The sequence below is a fragment of the Gymnoscopelus braueri genome (assembly GCF_963280865.1).
Source record: "Gymnoscopelus braueri genome assembly, chromosome: 12".
NCBI lineage: Eukaryota > Metazoa > Chordata > Actinopteri > Myctophiformes > Myctophidae > Gymnoscopelus > Gymnoscopelus braueri.
The window spans coordinates 27580849-27597870 of NC_137614.1; the positions used below are offsets into that span (position 1 = coordinate 27580849).

Here is a 17022-nt window from a genome sequence, read left to right on the forward strand (position 1 = left end):
CCGAGAGACAGACACACACACACACACACACACACACACACACACACACACACACACACACACACACACACACACACACACACACACACACACACACACACACACACACACACACACACACACACACACACACACACACACACACACACACACACACACACACACACCATTTACACACACACACACACACACACACACACACACACACACACACACACACACACACACACACACACACACACACACACACACACACACACACACACACACACACACACACACACACACACACACACACACATACACACATACACACACATATAGCACGGTCACAAACTGACACCCAGAGTCTTGTATAAGCCTTTCGCATTTCTCCCTATTTCCTCGGGAGAGGGCTTAGACCATTCTAGCAGACACTGATAAAACGTAGCCAGCGTTGAGTGGCTGAGATATCTGAGGTCAGTGCTGACCACGGCCTGACTGAACACTGCTACGCATTCCTCCATGAAAGCTCTTTCACCATGGACTCAGGAGATAACACAGGAGAGTTACAATGTCAAAGTGTCTCCCTAGTTTTTCAAGACTAATAACTTAACCCATTAACTGCCGGAGGTATTTTCATATTTTTTTAGCCAGTGCCAGAGTTTTTCATTGGAAAAAAAAAAGTACTCAGGAGCCGAAATATAGACTTTTTAAGTTTTAAGTTAACAAGGAAGTGGATAGGAGTCTAGATCTTCAACTAATCATATCTCCTTGGTCTTTGGGTGAAATTGGAAAAAAAAAACATTAAAAAAACATTATTTTTTTTACTTCACGTAGATCTACGCGATTGGCACGTGGCGGCTTTAAATCGGTTCGCGTAGATCTACGTGATTGGCAGTGAAATGTTAATACAGAGGTACTATATAGAATAAATTGCAGTTAATACAAAATTCCTGTTAATATTAATACGATTTTTTCTGTTTTTTGTTGAAGGAACAGACACCCATTTACAATAATAGCAGTAGTATCAAATTAAATAAATAGTAATAAAAACCATAAAAAGACCAAGAGTCCAGTTTACATTTGCTATATGTTTTGCATTCATGGTTTGAATGGGTAACTTTAACATAAATATCCCTTTTTCAACATCCCAGTGTTGTCACTTAACTTATAATATCTTATATTGGATCTATTATGTATCAAGAAAATAAAAGTCACTGTCGACACAAGGGCTTGTGAGCCCAGGGACAGACTGTGTTACAGACTGAACAAATATAGCCCCACCACTGCCTATACTTTAAATTCCCCCAGTAAATGTTTCACTTTACTATCACCACCATGAATGAATTTTGGGGGGAGAAAAGTAGCATTATTATTGACACTGTCAAAAATGTCCCATGGGAGCTGTATCCTACTACTGGGATAATAATTCATACTAGAAGGGTCTTGTTTTTGTGTTATTTACAATGACAATTTAGCCATTTAGCAGAGGCTCTTATCTGGAGTAACTTACAAGTTTGTGATCAGAGTAAATGACTAACCCTATTTAACCCTAGTCAACAAATGACAGGGCCAATGGTCAAGTAAATAAAGTGCAAAGAAAACAATTTATTAAAACAAAGGAAAGATCTGGGCACTCATCCAAAAAAGGGCCCGGCCCTAACTGGGCCCTAACTGGACCGGCCCAAACAATTACCATAATTTTAGGCCCGAAAACCCAGACAAGGTGTCAATTAGTGCTTAATGTCCTCAAAGTCACGCATCCAACAAGCTTTGAACTGAGCAGATTGGACCTTCCGTTCCAGAGAGAATGGCCAAAACATCTTGAAAACAGACACTTTCGCAGATGTTTGAGTTTTGGCCATTTTGGCCATTTTCTTTTTTTGTAACACAGGGTAAGAAGGTCGGACGGCATCGAACTAGATACCTGAATAAAGTTCACTTTGAGCTGCATCCAACGGTTCCCAGATTGGCTTTAGTCTACCTTTCAGTCGCTAGGGGAAGTTGAAATATTTTTTGGGGGGTAATCGTTTAAAAAATAAATAAATTGGAACCGGAGGCTCGGCTCGGCCCAACTAAAGCCGCTTTTCCATCACAGCTTAAGCACGACACTGTCCAGTACAGTCCAGAACCACACCGCACCGCTTGCGTTTCCATTGCACAAAAGTCCCCACTCGCAAAATCCCCACCCTCCCCTCCCCTCCCCTCCCGAAGGAAATCAACGCCCCTTTCTTTAACACACCAACTTAGCCTCAGGCTACAGGGTTAGCCTAAATGCTAGCGTGCTTCCTCAGAGCTAGTTTGGATCTTAAGTTATTATTTGGCCATGTTCACCCTGACTTTAATCTTCGCTATTGTTGGGAAGACCTGTGTGGTGTCTAAACACATTGCCATCACTTATATAAAAAACATTATTAGCGTGTCGCACATTCATTGTTGCCAGGTTTAGCAGAAAAAAATAAGCAATCAGGTCTATGAAAACAATCCCAAAAGAAGCGACTATCTACGGCTATTTGAAAATAGCAGATCTACAAACTCACAACGCGTAGCGATGCGACGCATTGTGAGTGTGTGCATCTGCTATTTAAAAAAAAAATATATATATATAATGTTGACAAATACATATTAATTTGGGGGTCCTTGACATGAAAATGTTTAAGAACCACTGGTTTCAACAACATATGGAAACAAGCCCCAAATAATCAACTACATTTTAGAAACAAGCAGTGGTGGAAAAAGTACTCAAATTTAAAAAAGTAAAAGTATCAATACTGCAATGTAGAAGCACTCTACAAGTGAAAGTCTGGAATTACTTGAGTAAAAGTACAAAAACTATTGGTATCAAAATGTACATAAGGTACCAAAAGTAAGTAGTAGAATATTTGAAAATAGCAGATCTACAATGATGCGATGCGTTGTGAGCTTGTGAGCTATTTTCAAATAGCCTTATGTATAAAATAGGGCTTAAGTGGTTAATGTATGTTTTATAATGTAATCATTTATATCTGAAAAGTAACTAGTAACTAATACGTTTTCAGATAATTGTAGTGGAGTAAAAGTACTACCAATATTTACAAGCAACTTTACAGAAAAATAAGCCCAATGTCGCTTATAATAAGTGGACATGGCAACACTGCTACCGTAGTGTTTACATTTTACAGAGACCTGAGTGGACAGACACAGCTGTGAGCCGACCAATCAGTGGCAGTCACAGCTTTAGCCCCGCTTAGCCCAGCTCAGACCTACCCAAGACTGGGTACTTTTTAGGCACCAGTTTAGTACCACTTACACACCACTCTACCCACTTCATTGTAGTGGAAACCGTCGCTGTGGTGGGCGGTGTGGGGTGGGGCTAGGTAAGTCCATGTATATGGAAAGCCGCCTTAATTGTCATACATTTTTGGCCCCGAAAACGTCGGGTTGGTTCGGGTAGGCTCGGGTTTGGGCAAAATTTGAGAACTCGAACTGAGAACATTATACATCATCAGTATACAGTGATTTTTGGTGCCGGAGATACTTTTTTTAAACAAGCAATTATTGTAAGTTTAGAAAAAATATTTTAGGGAATCTGTATTCTGATCACTTGTGAATGAATTATTGGCTTGAAGCCAGCTGCACCGCTCTGAACACTGCATTACGTTCCCTTTGGCGCAGGCCCTGAGTACCTGAAGAAGAGAGCAGATGAAGCACCTGAGGGTAGTGAGAACACAGACACGGTCATGCACGAGCCGCTGCTGGCCGAAGAGGAACCCATGCCCACGCCGCCAGAAAGCCCCCTGATGAATGAACTGCACCGGCTCATGCCTGGCACCACCTCAACCCGCACCCCGTCCCCTAGCCCTGGCATCACCAACAACCCCAGCCTCCTCAGCCATGGAGGCTGGGATGGAGACAAACCCATTAAAGGTGGCGGAAGCAGGAGCAGCAGCAGACCGAGCAGCCGCTCCGCCACCCCCTTGTCTTCCGCCCCAGCCCCTGCCCCTGCCCCCGCTCCGGAGACCAATGTTGGCCCCGGCAGCCGTGGCCCCTCCCGCACACCCAGCCGCCAGAGCACGAAGGCCGAGCAGGGCTCTGACCTCGAGATTAAGCCTCTGCAGAAGTTTGACTCTGACTCAGCCCCAGTCACCTCTGCTCCTGTAAGTAATGGTCTCGTCTACACAGATGAAGAAGTGTCGCCACCTGCCTCCAAAGTGCCCTCCAAAGCAGTCACCCCTGAGCCGAAAGCGGCCGAGCCCAGACATGAACGTGCCCCATCTGTCCAGGAGCGGGCCCCATCTGTCCAGGAGCGGCCCCCATCTGTCCTGGAGCGGCCCCCATCTGTCTTGGAAAACCATGTGGAATCAAGAGAAGGGAGTCGACCGGCCAGCAAAGCAGAGGTGAAACGAGAGCCTAGCCCCAGACCGTCACCAAAACCTGCACCTAAACTTGAACCGAAACCTGTACCTAAGCCAGTGGAACCTGTTGTTACCAAGCCGGCTGCCAAACCAGCCCCGAAGGTGGAACCCAAAGCTGAAGCCCGACTGAAGGCTTTGGTGACAACCCCGAGTTATGCAGAGTCACTGGAGTTGGAGGTAAGGTCATTTATTTATCATGTATTCTGAACAATACGCTTTTTTAAGCTCAAATAAGACAGTTTTTCTAGTTTCTCAATTTTTTGTTTTATTCAAGGAAATAATAAGTTCTAATCTTGTGTTTAACAGGTGCCTGGAAGTACAGGCCATGTTACAAACAAATGGGTGCTGAATCTTTACACGAGATTCCACGTTAATTGTAGCTGTTATTTTTTACGTAGTATTCTATTTACTGTGCTATGTGCTATGTCTGCACCACCCAGCCCTTGACTGAATATGCTAACAGGTTGTTATAGTTGATATTTATTAAATATATATTGAATTAATATTCATGTAGTCTCACAAGCCAGACTGTTGCCTCCCACAATTTTCGAATGCTTCCGCCATACAGTCTGGAGCACGGAAGCTCTGAAAATGATCCGGGCGTAAAGCGGATGTGACGCCTCCTCCCCACTTCTGTTTCATCTTTACAGTCTCGCATATTCGTCCTAATATAAAGCAAAATAACCTAAGCCTATATAGCTTGCTGAAATGGAAATTCAAAAAATAAAAATAAAATGTAAAGATATTTTTTAATATATTTTCACGTCTTCCTTCCTCGGCTTTCGGGAGGTGTAGTTCCAGACTCTATACAGCATTCGGAGATTGTGGAATAGATGTCTGGCCACGCGAGACTACGGTTCATGTGATTAATGATGTTATTTTTATTCTAATATTGGCTGCCCGCTCACCATGAATGTTCCCTTCTTTTCAAGGGGCCAAACGCCATAATGATCTGCATGGTCATCTTGCTGAACATTGGCTTAGCCATTCTCTTTGTGCACATTTTGTCATGAAACATTATCAACCAACCCAGGTAATAAAAAAGTACACACTTAAAATATATTACATTTTCTGTCAATGGGATATACGGACTATAAGCACTGACTTTGCACATCTTCTTTATATCACAACATGAACTTGAATTTACCACAATAAATTTCACTGTACGTGTGCTCTGCTTCAATATTATGTGTTCAGAGTGGTGCTGTCAAAGGTTTGATCTGTGTGTTGGCTGTCCTCAGGTCACCAGCAACGTTGCAGAGAGATGGCCTGATTCTTCAGCAAGAACCAGAGAGATGAAGGAGACTGCCGAGAGAAACAATCCTTATATGGATACTCGCAGCTGCTCTGACGCTTCTGTTCTGTTCTGTTCTTTTCTGCGTGAAGCAACTCTATGCAGATTGAAGAAGTATCTGAAGCCAAACAGAAGGATTTAAGTGATTAAGTAAATCTGAATGTGACGATGACAGAGGCTTTTGGACTTTGATTTACATTTTTTAGTTTTGTGCTCATGATATCATGAAGCTCTTGTGGACAGAATATTTTAGAATTTTGACTAATTTTGCTATCTCTGCTACTGTAAATCAAAAATAATTTTGTATGGTCATGTTTTTCACAATCAATTGAAAAACTCCAGTGCATGAGTTGTACAGCTCTAATGCCTACAATAACTTGGAAATAACTTTAGAGAGGTATATAACACTGTGCAATTTTATACATTCATTAGTATTTTTTATTATGGATATAATGTTATTAGTTACAACACACAGCACACCATCATGTTTCATTGATTAAGGAAATTATGAATGGAATAGATTATAATAGGAAAATTATTGGGTGCCAATATGTGTGATTGTTATTGAACCCCTGTTGTGTATGTAAAATGTGTTATGCGTTTGATATTTGTCGTACAGTACTGTGAGGCACCCAAGTGGTTACATTGTGTATGTTTTGCAATGGGAGAAGTGAGCCAGAATTAGACAACCAATAGTGTGGTTAAGAATGGTCTGATGATATGTGAGCAAGAGGAATGTTAATGGAAAGAAGAAAGAAAACTTGTACTGTAGAAGGGACACTAAAATTAATTTCTGTAATAATTGAGTAAATCTGGGGTTATGTTTTGCCTGTAAACAAGTGCTGTTGCTTGTGTCTTTCATAGTTTTACATGTGTCAAAGTAGAAAACACATTTCACACCAGTCAATACTCAGCCTGATCGCCAGCAATACTATTATTATTATGCAGGGTAGGTTATGCTTCAGAGCCAAATATCAGTTTTGTTGTTATTTTTCAACTTTTGTACGCATGAAGGCACTTTGAGTGAGCGTGTGTATTTCTGTACATTTATGAAATGCACATCTTTCGACAATGAAAGCACGCTCTTGCAGGATATTTGGGAGAGAAGTGCACAATCACATACTACTAATATTTCCCTACAGAGTCAATTACCTCAGGACTGTGATATGGAGGAAAATATAGAATGACTAGTTGCTCCTCGTCTTACATAGTGCTCTCTGACAATCAGTATTGGTTGTTGTTTAAGATGTAATTTATTCTTTGCTATTTTTCATGAATTAATAAGTGGTAACAATAGGAAATACATTTTTAATTGTACAAAAAAGGTATTACAGTTTAAATATTCTAGCTAGCCCATGTCCAAGCAATATCAATTTCTGAGGCCATAGACCTATAATGAATCTCAAATCAATGGCTGTGTATCGTTTTCATTGCATGCAAAAGGCAGCAAATGTCATATTCTTTTTTCTTTTTTGTTAAGCTCTGGTTCAATACAACTAGGAATACAAGGAACTTTATTGTGTAAAAGAGATGAATGGAAAGTAAGCATTTGCAGGTACAGTTCATTTTGTTTTGTCCATTTAGTTTTCACCCACAGTTGCTATAGTCCATGACATTTCTGAATTCAGAGTAATGCATTTGGTTTTGCCAGAAGTGGTCTGAATGACAAAATAATGGAATAAAACTTATTTTACAGTAATAGTGAATTTGTGATTTATTTTAGTGAATTCAAATAGGAAGTAGAGAATCATTTTTCAAACCTACACTGACAAACACCATTCATAAAGTTTACTCTTCTCCAACAATTACAGACTTTTGTCACATGCAACCTATTTTCTCATAAAAGTCTAATTTGCACATCACAAGTCACAGTTTGATATCTTGGCAGGTTTACCATGAAATAAATTCAATTTAATTATTGGTTTAGACTAGTATTAATTCAGTCTGGCAACTGTGGGAACAAAGATAGTATTTTTAAACACCACCTGTTTGCCAACTTGACAGACCCCCTATCCCTCCCTCCCATGGGCCACAGTGAATACCAGCCTTATTTTAGACCAAGGCAGTGGCCTAGGTTCTTAAAGCTTTCATGCTGCATGTGCATGAGAAATACAGTTCACACGTAAAGATTAAACTATATATATATATAATCTTTAGGTGTGCCTTACATATAGGCCTTTGGTGTGATGTTTCGTTCCAGACTTCTTTTTTCCAGTTAGATTTGCAACTTTGTGGTGAACCTCAACCTAGCCCAGCATACACGAAAAGCTGCCAAACACTGCCCTCTAGTGTTGAATGATCACAAGCGTGTCTGTGTGGCTTCTATATTAACGCAAAAATAAATTGTTATTTACAAATTGGGGCAATTTGTAATAGTTTTTTTTTTAAAGAAAATCATTTAGTGCGTTACTCAGCCATATACTAAAGTGACTACAGGGGCAGTAGCAATTGTGAACAAGGGCTTCAACTACAGACAAGGTCAGAAATTCAACTACAAAAAAGGAGACATCCTGTCCCCTACAGGAGGGGAAGTGACAACGAATATAGGATACTTAATTGGTATACAAATAATAATGATAATAATATAAATACAAAAAATCTCAAATTAAAATAAAAAGGACAAACTTGTGCTGTAACATCATTTATTTTAAAGCAGACAATTTGCACGCAACAGAAAGGAACAAAGCATTACAAAAAGTGCATGCCTGTCTAGTATTCTTCTCCTTCATCATCACCTTCCACACTATCAGCCCCCACCTCTTCATAATCTTTCTCGAGTGCTGCCATGTCCTCTCTAGCTTCAGCAAACTCCCCTTCCTCCATACCCTCACCAACATACCAGTGCACAAAGGCACGTTTTGCATACATGAGGTCAAATTTGTGGTCAAGGCGAGCCCAGGCCTCGGCAACAGCAGTGGTGTTGCTCAACATGCACACAGCCCTCTGGACCTTGGCCAGATCTCCACCAGGTACTACAGTGGGGGGCTGGTAGTTGATGCCAACTTTGAAACCAGTTGGGCACCAGTCCACAAACTGGATGGTACGTTTGGTCTTGATGGCGGCAATGGCAACATTGACATCTTTGGGCACCACATCTCCACGGTACAGAAGGCAGCAGGCCATGTACTTGCCGTGGCGAGGGTCACATTTCACCATCTGATTGGCTGGCTCAAAGCAGGCATTGGTGATTTCAGAAACTGTCAACTGCTCATGATAAGCCTTTTCAGCAGAAATGACAGGGGCATAGGTAGCCAGAGGGAAATGGATACGGGGATATGGCACCAAGTTGGTCTGGAACTCTGTCAGATCAACATTAAGAGCACCATCAAAACGAAGGGAGGCTGTGATGGAGGACACAATCTGACTAATGAGCCTGTTGAGGTTGGTGTAGGAAGGACGATCAATATCAAGGTTTCTACGGCAGATATCATAGATGGCTTCATTATCCACCATGAAAGCACAGTCAGAGTGCTCTAGGGTGGTGTGGGTGGTCAGAATAGCGTTGTAAGGCTCCACCACAGCAGTGGACACCTGAGGAGCTGGGTAGATGGAGAACTCCAGCTTGGACTTCTTGCCGTAGTCAACAGACAGACGCTCCATCAGCAGAGAGGTGAAACCAGATCCAGTTCCACCTCCAAAACTGTGGAAGACCAGGAACCCCTGAAGACCAGTGCACTGATCAGCCTGAGGAGAAAGAGAAGTATAATGGTCATTGGGGATTCAAGCCCGAAAAGCTTTGTATTAATTGTTCTTCTTCTCCTGCCATGGTTTTGAAAGTTCCCATAACATGTCTAGTTGAGTGCATTACTTCAACAATATGACCACAATTGGCCTGATGGGGGTGCTATAAGATCTTGAACTCCTCAATGCCTTGAGTCTGATATACAATAAACTTGCAAGATACATCTCCCTACAAATTTGTTAACATTTACAACAATCGAAATTGGCCAAAGTGCTGTACATAGAAGGCATCCACAGAACTGGTCTGTGCATGTCACAGGACATGCAACAACGAAAATGTGTAACGAAGTAGAAAACTAGACTCAAACAACATTAAAAGCTAGAGAAAATAAATGAGTCTTAAGGAGAGATTTAAAAACCCCAATAGTCTGAGCACTTCTAATGGTAAGGGGTATGCTGTTTCAGAGCCTGGGGGCAGCAGCAGCAAAGGCAAAGTCACCCCTGGTTTTAAGTTTTGGGAACCTCCAGGAGCAGCTTGTCAGCAGACCTCAGTGCCCTGACTGGGGTTTAAGGTTCCACAAGTTCAGCGAGATAAGGAGGAGTCAGCCCATGTAAAGATTTAAAAACAAATAAGAGGACCTTAAAATGTATTCAGATTTCTACCAAATATAAAGCCTGCTATTTTCGTCGTATTCGCCCATTTTAGCTGAAGGTTTTTCTATGGTCGCTGAATGTTCGCCTGTTTTTGCCAAATGTTCGCCTATTATGACGTGATGTCCAGAATATGGATGCTAGGATTCAAGCCCCCAGAGTTGCTGAGAAACATTGAAGCTGCCACCCCAGTGGCCAAAGCTGGAACTGCAGGCGGGGAGAAATACATGCACGCGCAAAACATACTGAGATATATTTATATTTATACATATAAATATGTAAACATATTATACATACATACATATGCATTTACATATAAATATGCATCTCGAGTGTATTTAATAAATATCTCGCGTTCAATCCTTGACACACGGGCTGCCGTAGAACGCAAAAAGGACACTAATGCGCATGCTCATAACTCTATGGGGGGTCAAAATCGAACCAATAATTCTACTTCCGGCAGGTTTCCGGGTGCTTCAAAACGCCAGTGAGCACATTCATTGAAATGATAGCTGGGGGCGGGGCAATCCGCCCTCTAGTTATATTATACCTCTATGTAGGATTCATGTGATTAAGCTCAAGAAACTCACGCTTAGTATGCGCAGGAGGCCAATTAGTCTTTTTTTTTTGCACTTGACGGTGGTGGTGGTTATGTGTGATGTTACGTGATGTTTGTTTTTCTCAGTTTTGTTGTTTTATTGTGGTTGTGTTGAAAAACAGTAAAGAGAAGGTATGGTTTGTTTATTCTTGGTGATGCTAAATTACTTGTTTATTGTATTACTGTTATACTGTGTTCACAGTCAGGCTGATTTAGCTTTGTTTTCTGCCATGCTTCTCAATAAAAAAATAAATAACAAAGAAATGTGATATTGACCAATGAACTTCAAAAGGGTGTGGCTAGCACATAGACCAAAGTCAACAATCGTGGGGCCAATCATCACTAAACTTGCAGGATGTGTCTACATACTGTAAGTAAAGTCAACTAGACTAGGGTGTGCTACAAAATGTAAAAATAAAAATAAACATAAATCAGACTATAAAATAAAGATTGTTCATCCACTTATTACAAAACTCACAGGATATGTTTCATAACACTGTTGAAATAAGTGTGTAAAATTACGAAATATTTAGCAAAATATTGTCATCGCAATTATTTATCATTTTCATGATCATTAATAACAATAATTCTTACAGGACAAATACAATTTTAAAATCTTCTTAATGCCTTTGTTGCTCATTGTGCTTACTGCTTCTTGCTCCCATCTTTGGACAAATAATATGTACTGACCTCTGAAGGATCTACTCACTCACTCCCAGGTCATGGTGATTACAACCTGGGAAGTTGGGCAAAATCTACTGTCACGTAAGGGGTTTGACGTTTGACTGACAATGGAATGCAGACGTGCGTGATCACTCCCAACTCGTAATAGGTTGACTTGCCAGTAAAAACATTTAAAACAAGACAGGAAAGCATCTTGCGTCACACTTCTGACGCTTGGTCAGATGTTGCCAAACTCATCACCAAAGAATGACCTGGGTGTGAGAATGCAGTGGAGGAATGGGAGATGGGTTGTACAATGTTCTGGTTGTTAACCCTTGTTGTGTTTATGATTATGAGATGTGGGCAAGGTGCAACAGCTGACTAATGTTTTTATTAACTGCCTTTTTTAAAGATTACATAATTGTGAAACATAAATGTTTGATTATTTTTCGATTACTTATGCAGCCATATGTAAAGTTATTTTGAAATCTACCACTACTACATTCACGCACATATAGGGCAATAAATCAAGTTTGTCCCAACATCACCAAACTAACTAAACTAAACTAAAAATGTTGAAATAGTGGGGGTGACAGCTTTGCAGAAAAAGGGTGAGCCAGGCACAGATTTGGCGAAGCAAGCAATGAATGAGTATCTGTCCAATCATCATAAAACTTCTTAGTTATCATCAATACAGGTGTCAGAAACTGTCAAAAGTCTACTAGACCCCTCGCAGCCTTTCAACTTCTAACAGTCAGTGACTCAGGGCCGAATCTAGGCATGGGCAATGCCCCCCCAAATGCCCTGACTGCCCCCCCCAACAAAAATCTTTAAACATTTTTTTTTGGGCGGGGGGGGCTTGTGAAAGTTACATTTATGTCATGATATGAAATGTGAGTTTACCATAATCAAAATAATCCTTTATCATATTCCATCATGTATCATTGCACAATTCAAATAATCCTCTGCCCTGATTTTCCATGGGCAGTGTTACAGGAAGCAGTATTACACAAACAGCCGGAAAAAACAGAAGAAAACCCCCCCAAAAAAATCCACCAATTAATAATTTCTGTATCCGGGGCTGGTCAGTGTTGGCTTGAACCCCTGAATCGCCCCTCTCGCTATATTTGTTATGTTATTCATATTAGTATCTGATACTCTATTAGACAACTTACCAGTTTGCGGACTCTGTCCAACACCAGGTCAATGATCTCCTTGCCGATGGTGTAGTGCCCACGGGCATAGTTGTTGGCAGCATCCTCTTTGCCAGTGATCAGCTGCTCAGGATGGAACAATTGGCGGTACATGCCAGTGCGCACCTCATCTGAGAAACAGATTGTATAAGGTAGGATTCTCAAAGACAATTGTATCCTAGATATTACAACATAATACTTAGATAAACACTACGGAACATTTAATCGTAGAAATATTCATCCAGATGCTCACTGTAGAAGGCCTTTTGACACCAAATTATCATATTCACTGTTATATCCATATATTCACTACTAATAAGATATTTATCAATTCATATATTCACTGCAATGATAGACAGTACATTCAGATTTTTGATAGACTCTACATATATGTTAAGTCATTCATTCAGAGACCCAGTGCAGATGTTTACTGTCAAAATATAAGTCTAACTATTTAATAGTTTTTACAATCTCTGCTGTTGCTGGTATGATACATAGGGATCTATCAAGTTTTATCTTATCTTATCTTACTACCTTAATTCTGAAAAGTATGCATTTATCCAGAGCTTACCAATGACAGTGGGCTCCAGATCTATAAAAACAGCCCTGGGAACATGCTTTCCAGCCCCAGTCTCACTGAAGAAGGTGCTATAAGAATCGTCTCCACCACCCGTTTTGCCACTGGGAATTTGTCCGTCCGGCTGGATCCCATGCTCCAGACAGTAGAGCTCCCAGCAGGCATTGCCAATCTGGACACCAGCCTGGCCCACATGGACTGAGATGCACTCACGCTGGAGGAAACATATAGGCACTCTTTTTTAAAAACATGTTGTATTCCAGTCAAATCACTGGGGTTGGGAGAACTACTTCAGCCGATTGTTTTGTTTATCATGGAAATACACCATACCCAGACGCAGATGAAAACTCCCTGAAACATAATCATTACACAATAAAATAAACGAGTCCTGGTCCTGAGGGGGAACAGGCTGGGAGGAGTTAAGGGAAGAAGGCTCTCATTGTACAGCACAAGATACCAGCACAAGATACCATGACCACACCACCTGACAAGTTGCAAGCTTAAATTAACTCAACTACTCAAGACAGAAATGTTCTTTCAGTTCAACACTTCATTTTCAGCCAAAAGACAAAACAACACATGTGGTGGCTTATTAGTCATCCTGTTGCCTGAATTTAAAACATGTGATAAACCATGGCAGGCAAAATAATCCATCCAAACATCTACTTTAAGATGATGTCCCTGACATTACGACCAGTTTTGTGTCAGCAGGTAGGCCTACAGCTATGATGAATTACATCCAAGTTTTATAACAAAGAAAAAGTATGACCTTAAGAAAGTATGATTTATATTTCGTCCTACAACCGTGTCGCTCTCGTGCCAATGTATAAGCTCACTACAGTGGTGGAAAAAGAACTACATTTTTTTACTTAAGTAAATACTGCAATGTAGAAATACGCTGTTACAACTTACAACAAAATAGTCCGGAATTAAAAATGTACTTGAGTAAAAGTGCAAAAGTATTGGTATCAAAATGTACTTAAAGTACCAAAAGTAGAAAGTACTCATTATGCAGAATGTCCCATTTTACAAGTTTTCAAATGTATAAATTGTATACAAATCTTTAGAAAATAGCAGATCTACAAGCTTACACACATTGTGAGCTTGTAGATCGGCTATTTTTAAATGGCCGAACTGTATATAGGGTTGAAGTGGTTAATGTATGTTTTGTAATAATAATCCAAATCAGAGTAACTAGTAAATACAAATTTCAAATAATAGTGAGTAAAAGTACAATATTTGCCTCTGATATGTAGTGGAGTACAAGTAAAGTATTAGAAATGGGAAATACTCCAGTAAAATTACTGTACTTAAGTACAGTACTTGAGTACATGTACTTAGTTACTTTGCACCACTGCCTCACAACAATATGTTGTGAGCTTGTTGTATATCTGCTATTTTCGTCTTCACTGGGTTAAGAAAAAGGGATGCGCACAAACAGCTTAGTTTTTAACTGCATCTCGGCAGGACATTTAAGGATGACTATAGTGCCAAAGAATGCATACAAAGTCACAGACGATGACAGTGTTTTAAAACGTCATAAAACGTTTATTTAGAGGAGTAACATTTAATAACTAAACGATGTGGCCAGGAATGATTTTTTTTGTAGGCTATTCGTTTTTTTTGTTTTTTTTAAGAACTAGCTGTCAACTGCAGGCTGCAACATTTTGTCAATCAATGCTATCCTTCTGAATCTGAACACCAAAACAATCAAACAAAAACATCACCCTTTCATACTCACCATGTTTTCTGTGTATGGGAAGTCTCGGATGAGATGAGCTTAACAGGAACAAAATAAGTTATTCTTACAGGTAGTCCTTCAATGAGACCCGTGTAAGAAGTTCTGTACTGGGGCCGTGGTTGGGTGGGGCTCTTTATAGTGTAGCCGGCAAAAGAAGGGGGGTGCTGGATACGATTGGCTGATCATCACATGATTCCTTTTCTATTGGACGGATGGAGTTGTCTTTTTCCATTGACACGCCATGAGGATGACGTCTCTTTTCATGAAAGTGGGGCAGTCACAAGAGGGTGTCAGGAATTGATTGCAGACTGTATCATGAGTATAACCTCCTCTATGGCTCAGTAGTATACTGGAATGCAGTGGTGGAAAAGGACTCACAGTTTTAAAGTATCAATATTGCAATGCAGAAACACTCTGTTACAAGTAAAAAGTCCGGAATTCAAAATGTACTAGGGTTAAAGTAAAAAAGTATTGGTATACAAATGTAGCCTACTTAAAGTACCAAAAGTAGAAATGCAGAATGTCTCATTTCACAAATTTTCAAATGTATAAAAATATTTTGAAAATAGCAGATCTACAAGCTCACAATGCATCGCATTGCGACACATTGTGAGCTTGTAGATGGCTATTTTCAAATGGCCAAATGTATAAGGCTGAGTTAGTGGTTAATGTATGGTTAATGTTTTGTAATAATAATTACAAAGTAATTAGTAACTAGCAACTAGTAACTAAAGTTTTAAAATAATTGTAGTGCAGTAAAAGTACAACATTTGCCTCTAAGATGTAGTGGAGTAGAAGTAAAAGTACTGAAAATTGGAAATACTCCAGTAAAGTAAAAATACCTCAGAATTGTACTTTTTGTACTTAAAAAACTTTTGGTCCTTTTATCGTCTACTCAGGCCTATGTGAACCCCCCAGACAGTTTTTAAGTTGCTCGATTCAGTATTTATATATTTGATATTCATTTTATCAGACACTCCCCCTTCCTATACAAACCCATTGTAACTTCAAACTCCATTTTAACCATGTTAGATTCATCAAAAACACCCGTCCTTGGTTCTGGTGACTCACCCTGCCCCCCTAATACGCGAGGGGGCCGTGTTTTTTCAATTACTTTTTTCATTTATTTTAAATATATTTTTTTGAAAATTGAAAAAATTAAATACAATAAAAAAATAATAATAAATAAATGAAAAGAATAATCGGAAAAACACGGCCCCCTCACGCATTAGGAGGGCAGGGTGAGTCACCAGAACCAAGGACGGGTGTTTTCGACGAATCTAACATGGTTACAATGGAGTTTGAAGTTACAATGGGTTTGCATAGGAAGGGGGCGTGTCTGATAAAATGAATATCAAATATATAAATACTGAATAGAGCAACTTAAAAACTGTCTGGGGGGTTCACAAAGGCCTGAGTAGATGATAAAATGACCAAAAGTTTTTTTGAAAGTGAAATATCCCTTTAAGTACAGCACTTGAGTAAATGTACTTAGTTACTTTACACCACTGAGTATACTGGAATGTGAAAACTTTCTGCGTGAAAATGTTTGCCAATATTGCTTTCTTTATAGTAACAAATAGATACTTTTGGAATGTAAATTTCTATGTAGCCTTTTTTTTATTGATTCAATACTTTATTAACAGTTCGCAAAATATTACAGTGGTACAATTATACAATGATGCTAAAAGGGTAACTCAAAAAGTCCCAAGAGCTTGTTTCCAGCCTATGACTTTGTCTTGATAAAACCTTTTCACAGCAGGGTAAACATAGACTGTTTATAATGACATGAATTGTGGGTTTGTTTTTCATTTGTGTGTTAGGTGTATTGCATGGACAGTCTGTCCTGTGCAGTTACACTTCCTATTAGCACACAAACGGCTAAATGAGATAGGCCTATTACCTTTATTACAAAGCACAATGGTTGCTGTTCAAACTAGATTTTACCTCTGTTCATCAGTGCACCTGATCTCACAAATTAACAAATCACTGGTGTAGGCTACACTCTGTTTCCACGTGAATATTTTGATCATTTAACTCTGCCTCCAGATCTACCAAGAAAAGACAGTTGCCCTGGACATGTATCTTAACATCTCTCCACCCTCCATGCCCATTCCCCATTTAAAAATAAATCTTCAGTTTGTTCAATTGGCGTCCTGCTTTATGAACCTAAAACCAAAAGGATCTATGGTCTTCAACATATTTCTAGATATTTAGATATTAAACATCAAGCATATGGTCAAAGGTC

The 17022-nt window shown here is 39.8% G+C and overlaps 2 protein-coding genes across 2 annotated transcripts in view; one reads left to right on the forward strand and one right to left on the reverse strand.

Moving 5' to 3' along the window:
• jph2 (junctophilin 2) overlaps positions 1-7365 on the forward strand; it is a 19363-nt gene extending 11998 nt beyond the window's left edge. Inside the window, exons 4-6 of the mRNA XM_080445468.1 lie at positions 3637-4553; positions 5309-5409; positions 5618-7365. Of these exons, the coding sequence (XP_080301594.1) occupies positions 3637-4553; positions 5309-5389 (998 nt within the window). The 3' untranslated portion in view covers positions 5390-5409; positions 5618-7365. The remainder of the gene's footprint in view (positions 1-3636; positions 4554-5308; positions 5410-5617) is intronic.
• Positions 7366-8349: 984 nt separating this feature from the next.
• LOC308097609 (tubulin alpha-1C chain-like) lies at positions 8350-14865 on the reverse strand. Its single transcript, XM_080445490.1, has 4 exons — positions 14775-14865; positions 13028-13247; positions 12439-12587; positions 8350-9354 (listed from the first exon to the last, which is right to left on the reverse strand). Exons 1-4 carry the CDS (start codon positions 14775-14777, stop codon positions 8380-8382), a joined length of 1347 nt encoding a protein of 448 aa, XP_080301616.1. The 5' UTR covers positions 14778-14865; the 3' UTR covers positions 8350-8379.
• Between the last annotated feature and the right edge of the window lie 2157 nt (positions 14866-17022).